The sequence below is a fragment of the Vicugna pacos genome, chromosome 21, assembly GCF_048564905.1.
Source record: "Vicugna pacos chromosome 21, VicPac4, whole genome shotgun sequence".
NCBI classification, from domain to species: domain Eukaryota; kingdom Metazoa; phylum Chordata; class Mammalia; order Artiodactyla; family Camelidae; genus Vicugna; species Vicugna pacos.
In genome coordinates, this window is record NC_133007.1 from 26,124,157 (window position 1) to 26,142,633 (window position 18,477).

At 45.7% G+C, this 18,477-nt stretch overlaps 2 protein-coding genes, 1 long non-coding RNA gene and 1 other non-coding gene across 46 annotated transcripts in view; 1 reads left to right on the top strand and 3 right to left on the bottom strand.

The window, feature by feature from the left end:
• HAX1 (HCLS1 associated protein X-1) lies at positions 1-2,707 on the bottom strand. Of its 5 annotated transcripts, none has more exons than XM_006214679.3 (7): positions 2,512-2,707; positions 1,722-1,984; positions 1,355-1,539; positions 863-914; positions 629-735; positions 410-500; positions 1-262 (listed from the first exon to the last, which is right to left on the bottom strand). In XM_006214679.3, the coding sequence occupies exons 1-7, from the start codon at positions 2,562-2,564 to the stop codon at positions 177-179; spliced, it is 837 nt and encodes a 278-aa protein (XP_006214741.1). In that variant the 5' UTR covers positions 2,565-2,707; the 3' UTR covers positions 1-176. The 5 variants fall into 5 exon arrangements, with proteins under 5 accessions (XP_006214741.1, XP_072802590.1, XP_072802588.1 ...); XM_072946489.1 differs by having other exon boundaries at positions 1,722-2,022; positions 2,512-2,646; XM_072946487.1 differs by lacking the exon at positions 2,512-2,707 and adding an exon at positions 2,299-2,487.
• Positions 2,708-2,831: 124 nt separating this feature from the next.
• Positions 2,832-9,946, top strand: LOC140688093 (uncharacterized). Of its 2 annotated transcripts, XR_012062831.1 has the most exons (3): positions 2,832-2,989; positions 8,011-8,371; positions 8,928-9,946. It is a non-coding gene; the product is annotated as an uncharacterized lncRNA (long non-coding RNA). The 2 variants fall into 2 exon arrangements; XR_012062830.1 differs by lacking the exons at positions 8,011-8,371; positions 8,928-9,946 and adding an exon at positions 3,214-3,554.
• Positions 3,195-18,477, bottom strand: part of UBAP2L (ubiquitin associated protein 2 like) — a 39,268-nt gene continuing 23,985 nt past the window's right edge. For 5 of the 38 annotated variants that reach the window (XM_031689038.2, XM_031689033.2, XM_031689037.2 and 2 more), the window contains 14 exons: positions 17,964-18,153; positions 17,209-17,263; positions 16,651-16,825; positions 16,244-16,316; positions 14,988-15,183; positions 14,808-14,896; positions 13,819-13,872; positions 13,118-13,199; positions 12,112-12,329; positions 11,610-11,715; positions 6,819-6,886; positions 5,847-6,044; positions 5,382-5,432; positions 3,898-4,534 (listed from right to left, as the gene is read on the bottom strand). In XM_031689038.2, the coding sequence (XP_031544898.1) occupies positions 4,439-4,534; positions 5,382-5,432; positions 5,847-6,044; positions 6,819-6,886; positions 11,610-11,715; positions 12,112-12,329; positions 13,118-13,199; positions 13,819-13,872; positions 14,808-14,896; positions 14,988-15,183; positions 16,244-16,316; positions 16,651-16,825; positions 17,209-17,263; positions 17,964-18,153 (1,651 nt within the window). In that variant the 3' untranslated portion in view covers positions 3,898-4,438. Of the gene's footprint in view, positions 3,221-3,738; positions 3,871-3,897; positions 4,535-4,801; positions 5,013-5,381; positions 5,433-5,846; positions 6,045-6,818; positions 6,887-9,792; positions 10,194-11,609; positions 11,716-12,111; positions 12,330-13,117; positions 13,200-13,818; positions 13,873-14,807; positions 14,897-14,987; positions 15,184-16,243; positions 16,317-16,650; positions 16,826-17,208; positions 17,264-17,963; positions 18,154-18,477 lie in introns of those variants that run through there. The other 33 variants (XM_031689051.2, XM_031689054.2, XM_031689053.2 and 30 more) reach the window with 12 other exon arrangements.
• On the bottom strand, positions 13,279-13,414 carry LOC116284978 (small nucleolar RNA SNORA58). The gene has a single exon (XR_004194662.1). It is a non-coding gene; the product is annotated as a small nucleolar RNA SNORA58 (small nucleolar RNA).

The following is an 18,477-nucleotide window of genomic DNA, read 5'->3' on the forward strand; positions in this document are numbered from 1 at the left end:
TAGCATAAATAAAGGTTTTATTGATCAGTTTGGGTGAGTGACATACTGATATACCCCCAATTCACTATTCCACACACCCAAGGCCCCGAGGTGCCAGGAGGAGAACTACAAGTCCCACTGATGTGAGCAAAGGGTGGGAGGTGAAAGAACCTAAAGGCCTCTGAGGGTTAAGAAGGCTACCGGGACCGGAACCAACGTCCTAGGAATAAATCCAGGATGGAATAGGCATCATCCAGGGATGGAGGTGTTGGTGATTCTGGATCTAAGGAAGAAAGAGATATACACAGGCTAAATGAGAGACTGGGCAGAGGCAAAGGAGAGGAGTAATAGTAAAAGGTAGGAAAGTATGGGTTTCCCATTCCCAAGGAGTTAAGAGATGGACCCCCTTTGACTCATACTCTTCACTTACCATCTCTAGGACTGCCACCTGCTTCTTGATGGGTTACTGTGGTCTCTTTTCGGCCCTCACTGTCCACCACAGTCCGGCGCTCCTCTACTGTCTAAAAGGAGAAGCCCCCAGCATATCCCTAACATCACTAAAGGTGAGTTCACTGGTTTCTTTACGCAGGTTGACCTTTCCAGGGTATTCTCTGGCCACGGTTCCCTTCACAACTCTCTCCCAACTCACCCCATCTGGCTTAGTGATCTTTGTCACAGAGATGCTCTTGAAATAGGATTTGGGCTGGGGCTGCAGAACTGGGCCAAGGCCCTCCTGGGAAACCTGGGAATCAAGATCTAGAAGGGCAGAGAGAGGAAACAAGAAAGATGGAGTCCAGGGGAAAGATGGGGACAAGTGTGGCAGGAAGAAATTTAAGGGAGGGAGAACAAAGGGCTGGTAAACGTTCTCTCCCTCCAGACTCACCATTGTCCTCTCTGGCTCGAGAATCGGGGGTCACAGGCCACATATTATCAAACTGTAGAAGAAGCCAAAGTAGGTGAAATGACATCTTCCAATCTGAAACTTGGAGGAGTCACAGAACCCAAACTATTCCCTAGTTCCAGAACTACTTTTTCTCAGGAGAAGTAATCCCAGTCAGGATAGCTTTACTTACTCACCCCTTCCTCTCTCTAGCTGTTTTATGTATCCTTCTCTCAAAAGCATCCCTGAACTGATACTTTTCTGTCCTCCCACAACAGCCCTGCCTTGTCCAAGAATCATTTGGACCAGTAATTTTTTTTTTAAAGAAAAAAGCAGCACTCCCATTTCCCCCTGAAAGAAAATCCTACAAGAAGCTTAATACAGAAAACAGATTAATACACTAAGGGGAGGGCCTAGGAGTCCAACCCTGTTGGATTCCAGTCTTTGCAGCCAGTTTCTTCCACAGGCTTTCACTTTGGGCCCAGATGTACTCACCCTATGAAAAGGTCTCTGGGATCCCCAGTCTGGTGCTGGTTTGGGGGGTTCAGTTCTTGCATCACTCTCCAAGCCCCCATGAAAGATCCTGGGCTGGTGACTATCTGGATATTTAAGCATTGAGTCCCGAAGCGTCTGTCCTTGCTGTCTCTCACCCGATGTCTCTGACTCAGGACCTGGAAGTTCTGCAGAAAGGTGGCAGATGATGCTAAGGGTGGGAAAGGACTTGGGCCCTTTTATATCTCCTTGAAATCATCAGTTCTTTCACACTTCCCACCCCCACCCCCCACCTACTCTCTGCAGGCTCATTTTTTCTCCCACAGACTCAGCAGAAACCATAGGTTCTCCCCCAGGAGCATCCACACACCAGGAGGGCGGGAAGGCAATGTCCAGGCCCCCATCTCGCTGAAGATGTTATTGAAATCCCGTACTAGGTCATCAAAGCCAAAATTATCGTGGAAACGCATCCCTCCTCCTGGGCTGAAGCTGAAGCCGAAGCCAAATTCCTCGGGAGGCTGGGGACCCTCAAACCTCGAGCTCCCACGGCTCCACGTGGCTCCTTCTTCTTCCTCTTCCTCATCATCTTCATCATCATCGCGAGTCATCCCTCCAAAAAAGGGATCTCTGTGGCTGGGGGTGGAGGCAGATTGGCCACCAAGATTTCAGCACTACTTAAACCATAAAATCAGTTAATGGGTGACGAACTGGGACAACAGCAGGGATCTGGGAAGCTGAAGTGAGGGTTAGAGGGCTGGCCATAAGTTTCTGTTTTGTTTTTACCAAAGTCAGTCCTCACCTCGCGGGTCCCCCAAACAAGGGCTCCTCCCCTTGGCTTTTCAGTGTTCCCCGGCCCCTCCCCTCTCTCCCAAGGTCCTGTTCACTCGCTCATTGTCCTCTTCCCCAGAGCCCCATTGTCTTCCCCACCCGGGCCCCTGTTGCATCACCCCAGATTGGAGAAAGGCTTAAGCGGCTGTTTCTCCTCCTCTTAACGACCGCCTTGGTTACTGTCGCGGGATGAGTGCTCAATGTTGTGCCTTCTGTCCTCTCAGCAGGAGTTGAAGGAGTGGGGAAAAGGATGTTTTTCCAAAAATAGGGTGTCGGGGTCAAGTTCCCCTCAGAAGATCCACCCCTCCCGTCTGACCCAGACCCGCTCTCACCTCCGAGGACCAGAAAAGCCGAAAAAGCCCCGAAAAAGGTCAAAAAGGCTCATTCCCGTAGTGGGACTCGAACCTTCGAAACCCTGTCGATGCCCACCCACACCTGGGGGCAGCTGTTGGCAATAAGAGCGAAGCGTCAGACCACGCTGCCGGAAAGCAAGCCTGTGATCGTACACTGTCGTAAAACGACCCGTAAACGGGCCTTGGGGGGCGGGGCGGACGGTCCTTTCAAATGCAAAAGGCTTTTTTACCCAACCTGTTTCTCGTGAGGGGAGTGGGCGTACTAAGTTTTCATTTTCCAATAATCACCTGCCTCCTAAGCTGATTCTCTTTCCTGCCGACCAACCCGGTCCAATAGGGAGTTTCGAAGGTTTGACGCCGGACGGCACCGGACGCAGCCGCTAGAGGGCAGCCCACCAGCACAAACGGACCAGACCGAGGACCCCTCCACCTCACCGCCGACTCACCACACCCATGGGCAAGTGTTCCATTTGAAGCCACCTTGCCCCTTGCTCGGTCCAGTTTGCTTCTTGACTCAGCCAGTTAGGTGTAATATTATGAGAGACGGACAAGACGTATCAAGCTCCTTCTAGTATTATTGACTTCCCCAGGGTAAAATAGACAGGAACACATGGACTTAACGCCGTCTCTCCAGCTACTAGAGTTCATCAGAACCATAAAGTATTCTTTTAATTCTTCTAGGCTAGCTCTGCAACCAACAGGATAAAGAGGTCAAAGGAAATCTAGCTTAGAGTCTCAGGACGGAAGAATTGGGGCCATAATTATTCCCTTTTTCCTATCGTTGACTTTGAAAGCCTCTCCCTTCCCGCCCCGCCGCCTCCCAACCCCCACCGCCCCCCAATCCCCGCCAGCCTCGCTCTAGACTCCTTTTCAAGGGGTAATTAGCTATGTGAAATGAATGCACTCAAGAAGCAAGAACTCCTCCTTAAGTTCTGCCAGCCCAACAGTGCATGTTGCCCTCATTTTTTCCAGTTCATTTGCCTGGATCCATCTCTGAATTAAACTTTGATTCTACAAAGCCATTTCTTTCAGTTCCTACATAATTTTCTCCCTTTCCACCCAGTACCTGCTATACCATTCCCTCCATTGCCTAAAATCTGCTGTAGATCTAGAGGAAATGAAGATCTGTAGTGATTCTAGCACCAGGCTGTGAAATTCTTAGGGAAGAAGAGAAGGGAATCCCCTCAAGGGCAAGACAGTAGAACATTAAGGTCAGAGGAGTTCTTAAAGGGAGAAGATTTCATTTTATTCCACTGCCTTCGGGGCCTGCTAGGGAAGGCCCAGTTGGTACAGTAATATTTATTCACCATGCTGGTCATCGACGAGACTGAGGAGATCCTAGACGAAGCAAGAATGGGCAGAGGCTGAAGGTAGAGGTTTTCTTTTTATATATACAAGACACAGTAATCCATTAAATTTGAGGACACAGTACAAAAAAAAAACACTTCAACTAATTCATCTGACAATGCTGTTCATATTCATGACGCCATTTTTTGTTGTTGTTGTTTTGTTTCCTAATAATAAAGGAGGAGACTTAGGGCTGTTGGGCTGATATATATTTGGGGGTCCCCCCTCCTCACCTCCCCCACACACCACCAGGGTGAACAGGAGGAGAAGGAAGGGCAGGGCCCACAGCAAAGTTTCATAATCTTGAATGCAAGGGGGGAGGAGGAGAGGAAAGGAAGAAAAAAAAAAAGGAGAAAATACAAATCCTATAATACATACAACAGAGTGGGGATGGTATGGGAATGGGACAGACATGAAGCTGAGGCATGGGGTGGGCCGCTGGGGGTGGGGGGCAGCGGAACCCCCCCCCACATTCCTTTCTCTCTTTGATGCTGTTTCCATAGTTGCCAGGCTGAGAAGCCCTCTCAGAAGATGGGACCGGGAGAAGAGGGTCAGGGCCTCAGTTGGCCCCCCAGCTGTAGCTGTTGTAGGCAGACTTGTTGGTCTGGGGCTTCTGCGGGATGGAGCTGGTCTGGCTACGTTGCCCGCTGCCCGTCTGCAGGGGAATGGGAGGATGAATGGGGAGGAAAAAGATGTCTAGTTAGTGGGACAAATTTGTGACATCTTCAGGTGGAGATTTGGAAATTGTCATACTCTCCCATTCCCCTTGCTTAGAAACTACTCTAAAGCTTACTCTGAAGCTTTCAACCGTAGGAAATTTGGTTTATATAGCAGCTGGAGCACCTCTGACAAGTAAAAAAGCACTTTCAAACTTTAAATAAGGGAAAGATGAGAAGAGGGCAAGATACCGTTAGAGACAAAATAGTGAATCAATTCCATTCATTTTCAATTCCACCTTCTCCCCAACCCCAAAATCCACCCTCCCCTGCTCTGAGGAGAGGCTACTCTACAGTTATGGCCTCTTGGAGATGAGAGATCACAAGGTGGTTTCACTTTCACTGATCCCCAGGAATGCCTCAATTTGGACAGCTGTCTTTGAGAGCAAGAAGCCCTTACTCCAGCTCCCCAGCCACCTATGAGGAGAGGAGGAAAGGTCACTTGCACCACCCCATGGCTCCCCGCCCCTACCACACATCACATGTGAGCCCGTTTCAGGCAAGGTAGGAGACAGTCTGAGGCCCCAGGCTCCAGATGCTGCCCCAAAATCCTTTCCATCCCGGTAACCAAGTGTTTCCAGAGTTGGGGAAGGGTAGAAAGAAAAAGAGGGCACTGAGGAGGGGAGGACGAGAGAGGAATGGGAGGCCAGAGAGCTCAGCAAGGTGTTTGTGTTTGTGTATCCCGATTTGTGACCGTGCAATCTTTTCAAGTTCCCTGAGGCTGTGGAGGTGAAATGGGGACTGAAAAGGAGTGGATTCAAGCATATCATCATTCAGTTTAATTACCTGCTCCTCCTGCTGGCGCTGGCAACAGAGAATCATCTGCAAATATGGTAGCTGAGGCAGAACCAGGATATATGGAAAATAAAGGGACAAACTTTGACAATAGAACTCCACCATTAGAAGGGAAAGCTATAATGTCAGGGAAGGGGTAGGCTGGGAGAGGTAAGAGGGGAGGTGTGACCAAGGTCTGATGGGATGAGGACAGCTGTGCTATGGGAGGAGGTGGAGGAGAAAGGCACCAAAGGAACTGGGCAAAAAAGGTTTCAATCTGGCCCCTTCTCGGACATCTCCTTTGCAGGCTGCTTGTGTTATGTGCGCTTGTGTCTGTATGTGCTGTGTGCCCATGGCTGGCGCTGGGGAGGATTGGGTGAAGGTGGTGGTGAGGAAGGGTAAGAAAAGGAAAGGGGAGGTAGTTTTAGGGGACAGGAAGGAAGAGGAAGGGAAGGGAGAGAGGGGAAGGGCTATTACCTGACCATCCTGCTGCAGGTGATGGTGAAGGATCTGGGAGTGCGGCTGCTGATGGGGGGTCAGAATGTGCATAAAGGGGGCAGGTGGGTAGGCAGCAGCTGTGGCCGGATTGATGGGCCCCCCACTTCCTAGGGCTGAAGGCAAGTTGAAGGAGGCAGCAGGAGTACCGGAATGAAAACCTTGTTTCTCAAAGGACTGCTATCCAGGAGAATGGGAGGAGAGAGAGTAAAAGGGATCAGCAAACTAATCCTTGGAATTTCTGAACCCAAGATCCCAACCCTCAGAAAGCAGCATGTGGTGTCATAGAAGGCACACTGCACCTGAACTCAGATATTCAGGTCTCAGTCTCAGTTCTACCCTTAGATAGCTGTGTGATCCTGAGACAATTACTCAATCTCTCAGCCTCAGTTTTCTCATACCTAATCAGGGATGCTACTGACCTCTCAGTTGGAAGGACCAAATGAGAGGGTGGATGTGAAAGCACTTTGTAAAATCTAACATCACTCATGAACATAGTGAAATCTGCTGACTACTCTTAGCACAAATCTACCCTGGAGTTGGGTAGAGATTAGAATTCCTTAGGTATTTCAAAAGAAATGAATACACACTGAGGTATCTTGAGTGTTAAAGGTCTCGGCCATGAAACACTCCAACATAACTCCTCATAATTTATGTCAAACTTTTAATTACTTATGGGGGGAAGCGGGGAGAACATAATATAAATCTGTGGATAATTCAGATGCCTCACTTTAGTTACGGGGTTGTGTCCTTTCCCACTCTGTTACATACTTACAAAGAATGGAATAAACTAGCCTCCCTCACTTCCATATTTGTTCTCTTTTCTTTTTCTAGTAGGATGGGTTTCCTGACACCTCTCCTTGGGTTGTTCTTGTTCACTGTGCTTCTATCATTGCAGCTCCATCTCCTCTATGTCCATCTCTTTGCCACTTCTATCCAGAGCCAGGCACCTACCTGGGTTTTGGAGTACACAGAACCCGAGATATCTGGCACGCCTGTGTTACTGGAGGTGACTGATACACCTGGGGGAGGAGGAAACAGACAGGAGGATTAGCTGGGCTGGCTGCCTGGCCCATCCCTGGGGGGAGACGATGTGTGCAGCCTTTCTAGCTATACCACTGCAAGGGAATTTTGGTGTTTTTCCAGCTTCAGGTCAGTCCTGAGGGATAAGAGCTCATGAAAGAAAGGGGCTCCCTAAGGGTTCTCTTGCCTTTTCCAGGTGTGTACTACCTGCGTGAGTGAGGTGCATTGTTTTTGGAGGGACTAGGGATTATAGACAAACTTCACTAGCATATGGTTTCAAAACACTTCTGTGCCATTTCAAATCAATCCATCCAAACTCCACTCAGTCCTGCAGTCTTGCTCCTGAATGGGTTCAAAATCCATGCCTCTTGAAAAAAAAAAAAAACAAAAACCACACCTCCACAGCATAAGGTAAGTACCAGAGGAGCAGCCCAGCTCAACCCCCAAGAGCACCTTCATTCTCAAAGACTCAGGTTACTTAGTCCAGCTTCCCCAGAGTCTTGGCGCTTCTAGGCTATAGACTTAAAGACTTTAAAGAGCTAGCACAAAGGTGAAATTCCATTTGTGCAATTTAAGCATGGGGAGGAGAGAGGGATAAGGAAGGTAGATGGGGTAAGTTATCTCCTACAGCCTAAGTGGAACACAAAATCTAACTGTCATTCTAGCTTAAAACTTCAGCTTTTCCATGAGATAAAAGCTCTAATCCATACTCCAGCAACGTGCAAGTTTCTTGCTAAAAAACTCCCTACCACCACTACAACTTTTAAGTAAACCAAAATAGTATGATCCCTCATTTTAATTTCTAATCCTTAAAGTGAAATACACATATTGTACCTCCTGGGCTATGGGGCAATAAGCCAAGGATAGGAAAAAGCCATCAGGTAAAATAGCCCAGCATCTTACTAGAGAAATTTTCTCTATGCAAATATTTGAGGAAAAGTCACTGAAATTTAACTAGGAATTTAAAGCATGCTTTTTAAAGATCTGTTAGTTCTCATGAAGTGAGATAAAAATGAAACCTCAGAAACTTTGTATTTCATTCTATATCTTTAGATCCTTCTCTTCTGCTGTTAGGAGCACTTTGATGAAAGCGGTTTTGTTTTTCTGTTTTTTTTCTTTTTAGAAGCACTATAGTAAACTGACCAAATCACAAATGAGGAATCCTCCATTTACTTGCAATTTAACAGCAATCTCCCTTCAAACGCCAGGACCCGAATCCTCCCAATGCCTAGACAAAAGCAGCCTTCAAACGTTAAGCCCACTTTGGACAACCACTATAGAATCTTCCCAGTAAAAGTGGCATCTTAACCTGGAAAAACACTCCCACATCACAAGCTGAGATAGTTCCAGGGGGAGCAAACACCAGCTAGGAAAAGAACAGAACTACAGAAGCCAAGCATGAGAAAATACTTTTCCATCTCCAAAGTATCAACTCTACATTTTAAAGGCACTGAAGGAAAAGGGACAATACAGGAACTAATAGGGTAATTTTTTTCTTCCCTTTTCAACCCTCAGGTGCCCATTTGGCAAATCACTGGTAATTCGCGTAACTTTAAGAACAGGAGTTCATTTATGGAAAAGGCTAAGCTAATGAGGTCTGTGTGGAAGGGTTTGAGAGTAAGGCGTAATAGGATATATATACAACAGTTTTGAGGGAAACCCAAAGACAATGATCTTTACTGCAAAGGCTCAAACATCTTGCTGACAGCCCCTAGTCATCCCATACAGGATGGGAGAATTGGCTGATTCTCAAGCTGGGTGGTAGGGAGGAATTTAGTTCCAATGTGCCCCTACCTGGTCTCATTCTTTCCAGAGGCTAGACTAGCTAGCAACCAGCTTCAAGTCTAGAGGTCTTAATGGGGCTATTGGTTGAAAACAACTGGAAATGCAGGAAAAAAGAATACTTTGTGTAGTATCCCTCATAGCCTCTGTCTAAGTATCTGAGACCCTAAAGAACAAAGGGCTTTGCTTTCCCTATCTATATTCACCAGTAATTAGAAAGCTTCTCAGACTACAGTTTTCTTGCTTTTCTTCCAACAGTCAACACCCTGTTTATCCCTCACTCCCAAGCAGTGATGATCACACTAACACAATGTGGACAGCAGGGAGGAGAAACAAGAACCGATCTCTCCCAGCACGGCAGCCCCTGGGAAAGTTGGATACGCTCACAGGACAAGATTACTCCAGAGGGCTGGCAACAAATACGAAGAAAGTGAAGTATCTGGTAACCAAGGATTGCGTTCCCACTGTCCAAGTTAACTCTATCAAAAAGGGCTGATGGTGTACCAGTTGGACTGAGTAGAGATGAGAATTTCCATAGTCAAGGAGATGTCTAACCAAACCTCTCCCACACATTCTTAATCTACACTCACAAGTGCAGAACGACTAATTATCCACAATCCCTGAAAAGCTGTCAAGGGACTAAGAACAACGTTCCAGGCCAGCACAGTCTCCGCAGCCTGAGTCGTCAACTAGTCAGTCACTGAGGACGTTATCAGAGCTCAGTCAGTCACCTGGCCTTTGGGAACCAAGTGTGGAAATTAAGCCTTGAAAGGTACTTCCCTAACAACAGCTCTTAACACCATCTCTTCTGCCTTTCACAATGACATGACACGAACTTTTTTGTCCTTCCCCCTCTGCTATGTCAGAGACAAGGGGAAAATCTAAATGGAAAATAAGCATGGAGAATCAGGGATTTTCTACAAATAGCTTTCTTTACCAACCAATCAACAGGCTGGAAACAGGCTGTTTCCCCTCCCACGCCTTAATAAAACCACCATACTGAAAAGTTAACAGTTCTTTGGCTATGCCGGGGTGTGATTGAAAAGGCCACCCTCCACCCTTTATCACAGCACAACATTGGCTCCTAGTGTCCAGAAAGACATGCACGGAAAGAACGCCAGAGTTAGCTAAAGAAACACCACAGTTTATTGAAGACTACAAATATTTTGTTACAAGTTGAAACTACATGCCTTCCAGAAATCAAAAGCAACAGCGGGTGTGTGCATCGATGCTTCGGAGGTGCTGCACCGCTTGAATTCGAAATGGGTAAGACAGGGTCAGACACATGGGGGAGAGGGAAATGGGAGAAGGGCAAGTTCAAAAGCCCAGAAGGTATCCACCAACTCATTTCCCCAAGCCACGCAGGCCATGGCCACAGCTCAGCAGGCTCTCCTCAGTGGTCTGGTTTCTGAAACAAGACTTCAGTGCAAATTTATACACACACACAAAACACAGCCCCCAGCCTTGGGCCAAATTAGCTCTCTGCCGTCCAGAAATGCTTGTAAGGGGGTGGATATTTTCTTCCTAAAAGGAATCAAATACATAAAAATAAATGAATTTAGAGGTTGATGAGGAATGGGATGACAAGAGCCCTCTGTGGGGTTGGGAACTGGGGGCTTTCAAAGAAAGGGCTGTTATAGGTTTCTGAAATCTTCAGGGAGGTAAGAAGCTAGGATTTCCAGAATCAGGTATGTCATTCTCTTACATTATCAATCATCTACCTCTTAAAATTCTTGAATCTGGTCCATCTAAGACCTAAATCTAACATTCTCAGAATAGGGCCACTCCAAGTCAAAAAGCTTATAATCTTCCCCACCAAGGATTGGGGTGGACCATGCTCAGTGAGAGGAGTTCCTAGCCACAAGGAGTCTAGGTATTATTAAATCTCAATGGAGTATCTCAGGATTCTTTAGTTTAAATCTCAACCCACTCTGTCATACAACACAGTTCAAAGCTCCACCTGGTTGTTGTCCGTTTCAGACCTATTACCCTCGTTGCTTAGCTCAGTTTCCCAATTACTGAAAACCCTGGGCAATTTTAACCACCTGGAGCCCATGCAAGGGTGACAAACACAGATGCAGCTCCACCCAAATCACCATGAAACCATAACTGAGCTGAGAATTTTAAAGGACAACCTTCAACTCCAACCCCAAGCAATGGCAACAAACTCCTCCCCATATAGATCTACAAGGCTCTGAAAAAAGTAGATGGAATTGTTTTATTCAAAGACTCTTCTTTATTCTCTGCCTTCCAAAAACAGAGAGCATGTGTCAGATATGGGATCAAAGGATAGGCTAATAAGCACCTTTTAGGTCAGCACCCATTCAGAGGATGCCTATACTTCCCTCCCTACCATCAGATGTGCAAATGGACTTTGCAAAGAGACCAGCTATACAAATGAAGGAACCTAAAGGTCCAACTCTCCCTCTCCTGAGCATTCATGCCCTTCTCCTTTCTCTCCCTCTCAGGCCTTCTAGCTAGGGAATAAGAAGGGGACACATGAGAAAAGTAGTGCTACCAAGAGATTTAAGCCAAGCCTACCGCAGCATGCTAGTTTAGAACCCATTTAACTCTTCCATTCAGTGAATATATTCTCTATTGTACTATCAGTATTAAATGTAACAACTGCTTCCATGGACATCTCAGTAAAATCTTGGGGCCCCTTGCTTCCCACCCAAAGTTCAGGCCAGCCAACATATTCTAATAGCCAATTTGTGCCCTAGGGCATTCCTGTCATGAGCAGTGGATATATGTTCTAGTGTTAAGCTCCTCTGATGGTGCTGCTCAGACACTCAAGTCAGTCAAACATTAACAATCATACATGGAGCAGCAGCACACCCTCACCAACCCTATTTTCTCAAGCACCAAATCTTCCTCCCTGAAGCTCATTCATTAACATCCTACAGACACCAATGACAGCCAGGGTCAAGGTGAGCTTACCAGTGTTGTATCCATGAGACCCATATCCACTTGGCTGTTGGAAAGGGGTGGCCGATGCATTCACACTGACATTCACACCATGCTGCTTGGAAGAGGTAGGAGCCACCTGATGAGCAAAAACACCAGAACTAAGGTGAAATGGCAGCAGAGTACCAGTCACCCTATCTGCCCTCCTCCAGAGACTGGGCATTCAGATGGTTACCCATCGTGATGCAGGCTGTCCACAGTTTGCTTAGCGAAATGGGCTCAGGGAATGAATGACAGTCTGAGGGAAGCAAAGCTGTGTATCACATTCCTCCTGTAGCTAATTCTAAGAAGGGGTAATCTCTACCCCAATACCATCAATGCCAGCCGCACATTCTCCCAGGTCAGAAACATTCTAGAGGTGGGTATTGTTCCTCTTCATTCATTATTAAAAAGTCATTTAGCCTTGAAAGCAGCTAGGATAGGGTCCAGGGCTAGGATTCTTCACCACAAGTAAAGACCAAGCCCAAGTACTTACAGGGAACACAGCAGGCCCATACTGGAAGGTGCTGGGGAGGCCCGGAACCCCTGTGTAGTATGGCAGGCTGGTGTAACTGTAGCCAGGAGGCAGCGCCGGGTTCAGGAATGTCTGCTGCGTGGTGTGGTGAGTCTGCGTCTGGTTCTGTTGGGGTTGGGCCAAGGTTGTGGCCGGGGCCGGGGAGGAGGCATCCCCACGGCCGAACTTTGTGAGGTCACCTGTGACGGGAGAGACTACGTGTACCTACCTCTTTCACCCCCAACACCAATGCAGAATACCTCTTCTGGTTTCACGTGATTCCAGGAGAGTCTACTCAAAGACCACTGAAATCCACGTCTTTGAATTACATTTCTCTGCGGCTCCATTTAGCATTGCTGAGCACACACTTGGCACAGTGCTAGTCAAGGACTGATGTTGCATGACTGCCCAATGCTGTGGCAGACAGGCTCCCAGAATAGAGCTCCTGTATGATTTCTCTGCCTACCTATGTTCTTTTATTTCTTCCCCATCCCAACCCCCTTTCCCTTTCCCATTCCTCTCCATGGGGAACACTCCATGCTGGACTTGAAAAACAGTAACAGACCAGAGAAAATGATAGGTCAATATGGACAATAACAGGTCAGGCCAAAAAAAAAAAAAAAAAAAGGCCCATGGCCCAGCAAGCAACGAGACTGCTACATGAGTAAGGAACAGGAACAGACATGAGTAGAGGAAGGTCAGCTCAACCACTATCCTTCCTGAAAAAAGCCAAAGAATAGCTGAGAAGACCAAGTCAAGACATCCTCTGGAATCACAGGGAGACAACAGAAAGTGGGATGAGAAGCAAAATTGCCACATGCCCATCTTCAGCAGGATTCTGAATCTACCATGATCCACCACAGTCATTCTGTACTTCTGCCGAAGATCTTAACTACAGTGAGAACTGGACCCCTTTCTTTCTACTAATCAGGTTTCTGCCACCAAAGTCAACATAATTTCTCTTTATCCAGCCCCATCCCAGTCCTACCAGAATAAGGATTGCTGGCCAGGCTACCATCCCTCCCAGTCAGCGGAGTGGTGGGTGTGGGAAATGGGATGCTGTAGTAATCCTGAAAAAGAGAAATAAAAGGAGCAGAGACTCAGTGCCACTCATTCCCCAGCATGAGGACACATGGTACAGAGTGAGAAGAATGTTGGAGTACTGCAGTTTACCCAGCCACTGATTAAGCTGGCTAGAGCTAGCACAAACTCCAAATTATTCTTGCATACACTGTCCCCCCTGCCTGGCCACGGGCACAGTCAGGCAGGGTCTACGAGTATGCCCACAGGAAGACACTTCAGGTCTATCACTATCAACGATATTCTCAAACCTCTAGATATTATCTGTAATAGCCAACTACTACTAAGAAAATAAGACTTTCCTTCTGGAATCCATCAAAGTGTTAGAGACATACAGGAAGCATCCTGAGAGCTCCAGAGTATTCTGAGCTACAGGCCAGGTTAAAAAATGTATAAAGATGCCACAACTGATTAAAAAAAAAAGTTATCTTCTGTTAGAACCACTCTTTAAGCCCCTATATTCTAATATATCTTAAATCAACGTAAGTGTATGGAGGTACGGGTTGGGAAAGAGCTAAGTCTGTGACTTACCAACTGAACACCTGGAATAATCCCAACATTAATTTTAAGATAGCTTTCTTTCGCTAAGTTCTACAACTACATACTCACCAATGGAAATCTTGTCTGAAGCATCTGCAAGTCATCATAACCATATACTTGTGGCTGAAAGACACAAACACTGAACAAAATTAGTGGGAACTGGTTGACAGTAGCAAACCAAGGAGCTAAGAGACAAGATAAACCAACAGAATATCATTCTCATTCTTAGGAAGAAAAGGAATATTCTTCCTTGAAGAAAGAACTGAAGTACAAAGAGACTACATGATCCACGGAAGGTCTTGAAGCTTTCCTTGAGCTACATACTGACTCAACTAGGCTGGCGTCTAGGTAGCAGCAGGGGACACACAAGTCTTACATGAACAGCCTGCTTTACTCTCCATGCTACCAGTCTTTGTCTCCTATAGCTTTCAAAATATGGCTTAAAATTTACCTCCTTTATTCTTTTCTCTTTGGGTACTAAGGTAGTATGTTACTATTAAAAAAGTGCTATTGGATGTTTCATTTGTATGATATTCATCTAGACTCTCTGAAGGCAAAAACAGGTGTTTTAAAAACTTTTTAAAAACACCCTTCATCTAAATAGGCACTGAATACATGAAGCTGATAAAAGATACAACAGGCAAAAGGCTACTACTGTCAGCCACGTATTCTCAGAGTCCCAGGCTGAGTCAGGGAACTCTGTTCTGACAAGGTCAGAACCAGCAAAACCCCCAAAGACAGGGAATCAATCCAACTAGAGAAAATAATTTTCTTAAGAAACTGAAAGGGATTCCAGGTAGACACTCTGCCCTCTGACTTCTGAGCCCCAGAATCTGTATCTCACACAGAGAAAATACACAATAGAGAACCTATTCTACTTTTAGTTCTTCCTGTCTAATAACTTATTTTTCCCAAAACTACAAAGATCAAAAATCTGTTTGCTTACATGTGACAATCACTCATTTATAATTTAATTATAGCCTTCCACCTGAGGCCAGAGCTATGAAGAACAGCCACACTGCCTTCCTCTTTGGAGAAAACCGTTCGCTGTCACTTACCGGGTAGGCATGTAACAGCCCCGGGGCCATAATATACGGATTAGGCAACAACGGCGGGACTCCAGGAGGGAGGTTGGGAGGAGCTTTTCCTAAAAGAAAAATTATTATTTTCATTCTGCCACACAATTACTTGGCTCCCCCATCCCAAATGACTGCGATCCACCCTTTACGCAGAGCTACCTGAAGTCGTAGCAACTGAGCTTCGAGTCGAGGCCGTGACGGTAGAGTTGCTGCCCAGGCTGAGACCCAGGCTACTGCCACTATTGAGACTAGAGGAGACGCTGACCACTGGGGGAGGGGCAGAGACCGTGCTGGACGTGGTGGAGAAAGTGCTGGAGGAAGAATGGAGATTCGCCTCACTCTCCACGCTTGTGTGCTTCAAAAAGGGGGAGCGGTGGAAGAGAGGAGGAGAAAACAGTGATGAGCATAACAGGTCAGGAAAGATAATCCCTTCTGTTGATTACAGCATGTCAAGTCCCCAATTAAAAAGGCTGAGGCAGGGTACCAGGGTGCCGTCTGTCAAAATAATTAGAAGAAACTGCTAAGTATTTTCCAGCTACACATTCCCGTAGATTCACCTGGTAAGGATAACAACAGATCCACTACACATCATCACCCTGTTCAGAAAGGCAGCAGACCTAGTGGGGACGAACTCCCCAGAAACCAACGCTGACTGGCCAGCAAGGAGACTAGAGATAGTTCAGGTGTGAAATATTTATCACAGCCTTCTCTCCCACACTCTTCTTCACTAGTTCAGCACAAAAGACCAGTACGTGGGCTAGAAAAAAGTGTAAGCTCTAGTGAGTTTAAACCTGAAACAGTATACTTGAGGAAAAAGAGAATCCTAAGAAAGTCTTAGCTCTCATTACCTTGCCCCAGGCTTTTGGCAAACCACACACCTTTGCCCAAAGCAGGTCTTTTTGAAGTTAGTTTTCTTCCTTACCATCTCAGCTTAATTCCACAAATAGCTGTTATAAATCACAATGGTGAAATTAACTCTTTGGTCACAAACTCTCATGTGGCCTCTACTTTCAAAGGACGCCCAGATTCACACTGATTATTTTCATGACTCATGTTTGGCATACTCCAGACTAATGAATGGGAATGGCTGTTTCAGTTAGAAAGGGATATTCTTACAGAATTTATCATAGCATACAAAAGTCCCACCCAGTTTCAGTGCTTGGAAAAAAAAAAAAGTTACATATTTAGGAAAGTCACTTCCAGGGTTTTGAGAATTGGCTCTATAGTATTTCTGAATTCTTCTGCCTCTCTTGGGTTCAAACATCCGTGAACTCCTTTCCAGCAACCTCAGATCAATTATCATTTTGCCACCTCAGGAAGAAATTTTCAAGAGCCTCTTCTTGGAAGAATCTTATGGTTGGATGGTTGTAAGTGTTAAGAAAACCACACTTCCTCTTTTACAGCATCACACTTACCAAAAGAGTGGATGTTGAAGTGCGCCCAGAAGATGTTGATGATGAAAGGGTATTCTGTTGAGTAGATAACGTGCTGTAAGTAAGGAAACAGAGGTTGCCATCAGCCGTAGTGCTATGGTTACCTGACCTGGACTTTCAGTCAAGAGAAATAAGGCAGAATGTGGAAACAAGGAGACCTAAGATCAGATGGTAAACACAAGAGCCAGCCAGCGATAGTGAGCAGTTAAAGCAGGAATAAGTGTTAGAAAAAAAAAAAAAGGAAAAAAGCCTCCTCTGCCTTTACTTCTCATAGCTTTTAGGTGACCCCTTAATGTGGTCTCTGCCAGGTGCAGAGAGGAGAAGGCAGAACCAGAGAGCTCTGTTATTACTACTCACCAGCCCAAACCTCCATCCTCACCCCAAATCACCTGCTGTGTTGTGTTGTGGTAGTATTTGGAATCTCCTCATTGTGGCTCATGCCACCCAAGGAGGATGAGTGCTGATTGGTTGTCGTCAGCAGGGAAGCTGCAGATACTGTTTCACTGAGAGGGGGGATGCTAGACGTGGAAGGTGAGTCAGATTTCACTGCAGAGCCTGTAGCACCTGGAAATAAAGACAGGAATTCACCTCATCAGAGGAAAGAGAGTGTCTATAAGGAGTTAAGAGGTGACTACAGTCCTAGGGTATCCCAAAGAGTTCAGTTATTTAATAATGGACCATTTATGTTTAGGTATAATCTTTTCCTTTTTAACTCCAAGCTTTTCACAGCACTGATCTCAGCTGTCCAATGATTACCACTGTTATAACACAGAGAACCTAAAATTTTTGAGATTAAGGAGCAAGGCAGAAAGAACCAAGCTAGAACTATAACCAGAAGTTTTGACCACTAAGGCAGAGCACTTTTCACTATAATCTAAGAAATGCAAACTATCGAAAGGGGAGGAAAAATACTACAACTGAGAGGAAAAAGCCTGGAAAACACTCACCTTCAACAGATTGCGTGGTCTGTAACTGCGTGGCCTGCACAGAACTGAAGCCATTCTGGTACAAAAAAAAGAGAAGACACAGACAGACTCAAGTGAATAGGTCAAGTTAGCACACTGACTCAGCTTAATTTCTGTCAACAAACATTTCAGAGAAATTCTGCAAATTAACAAAAGGATTAACATAAGGCAGACTATCCAAACAAAGTAACAAAAACTAAAAATAACAAAAATAAGATATACCAACCCTGTGTGACCCAGGGCAACAGAAGGCAACCCCCAAACTGCTGAAGAGATCCCGAACTCAAAACAGATACAGGAAAGGTCCAAACCCAGTGATCCCTGGAGGAGGATGTGGGAGTATGACAGTTCAGCCAAACCACCTATTCTGCCGGCTGCTTCTGACAGTCACTCCACACTGCCTCTGGCATATGCTGTCCCCCTCACCAAGCCAGGATGTAGCAAGGTGAGGTCTACTGATATGCACTCAGAATTCTAGCAATCAGATCTTCTAAGAAGAGAAAACAGGTACCTGAGACTGATTCTATTAGAGAGAATGACTCTTTGGTGCAAAAAAAAAAATGATCTTCCGGCTCTGAGTCTCCAGGCTTAATGAAAAAAACTTTTTAATTTCACTAACCACGAAAATGTAGTTCAGCTTCTCAATCAGCACTTCAGAGGTGTCTTAGCATCATTTGTCAAGAAGTAAAACACTGATACTCTCCTAACAAATGTCAAGGGGCTCATTAAGCCAATACCTTTGCCTGAGTCAGGTCCTTTTGGGGTGATGAAGAGATGGAGCTGGGGTATCGCCGAGTCTGTGTGGATCTCTGTTCATATAGAGGGCCCTGAGCATTATTTTGGGAGGTATAGGTTGTTGACTGAATTGGGCCACTCTGATAACCGGACTCCTGACTCTGGTTAGATGAAATTGTGGATGAAGATTCACTGTGAGAAATAAAGAAGGAAAATCTCAGAGAAACAAATACAGCAGATCCACTGATACTAATGTAGATCTACTAAAGTAAGTTGATCACAATTAAAAAGAAAATTGCCAGAAACAAATAAAAGAAACTGCCACAATTTCCTCCTCAGATCAGTAGGAGTTTCTACATCCCATAGAGCCAAAGATCTGAACTATGAATGGACTTTAAAACCATTTTCAACTCTTAAAGGAAGAGAAAAAGTTTCTTGTTCCCCTACATTCTCTCCTATAAGAAAAAGAGGCTGAAAGTCAGTAGAAAGGATTTACTATTGGTCCCTTAGATATAG

What these genes read in the sequence shown, in the direction of transcription:
- HAX1 (XM_006214679.3), bottom strand. Translation starts at nt 2,564, where the DNA reads ATGAGCCTTTTTGACCTTTTTCGGGGCTTTTTCGGCTTTTCTGGTCCT. An exon ending in ATTGCCTTCCCGCCCTCCTG is followed by an intron (nt 1,540 to 1,721) that starts GTGTGTGGATGC and finishes ACCTTTCTGCAG; the next exon opens with AACTTCCAGGTCCTGAGTCA. An exon ending in AGGTGGCAGTCCTAGAGATG is followed by an intron (nt 263 to 409) that starts GTAAGTGAAGAG and finishes TTTCTTCCTTAG; the next exon opens with ATCCAGAATCACCAACACCT.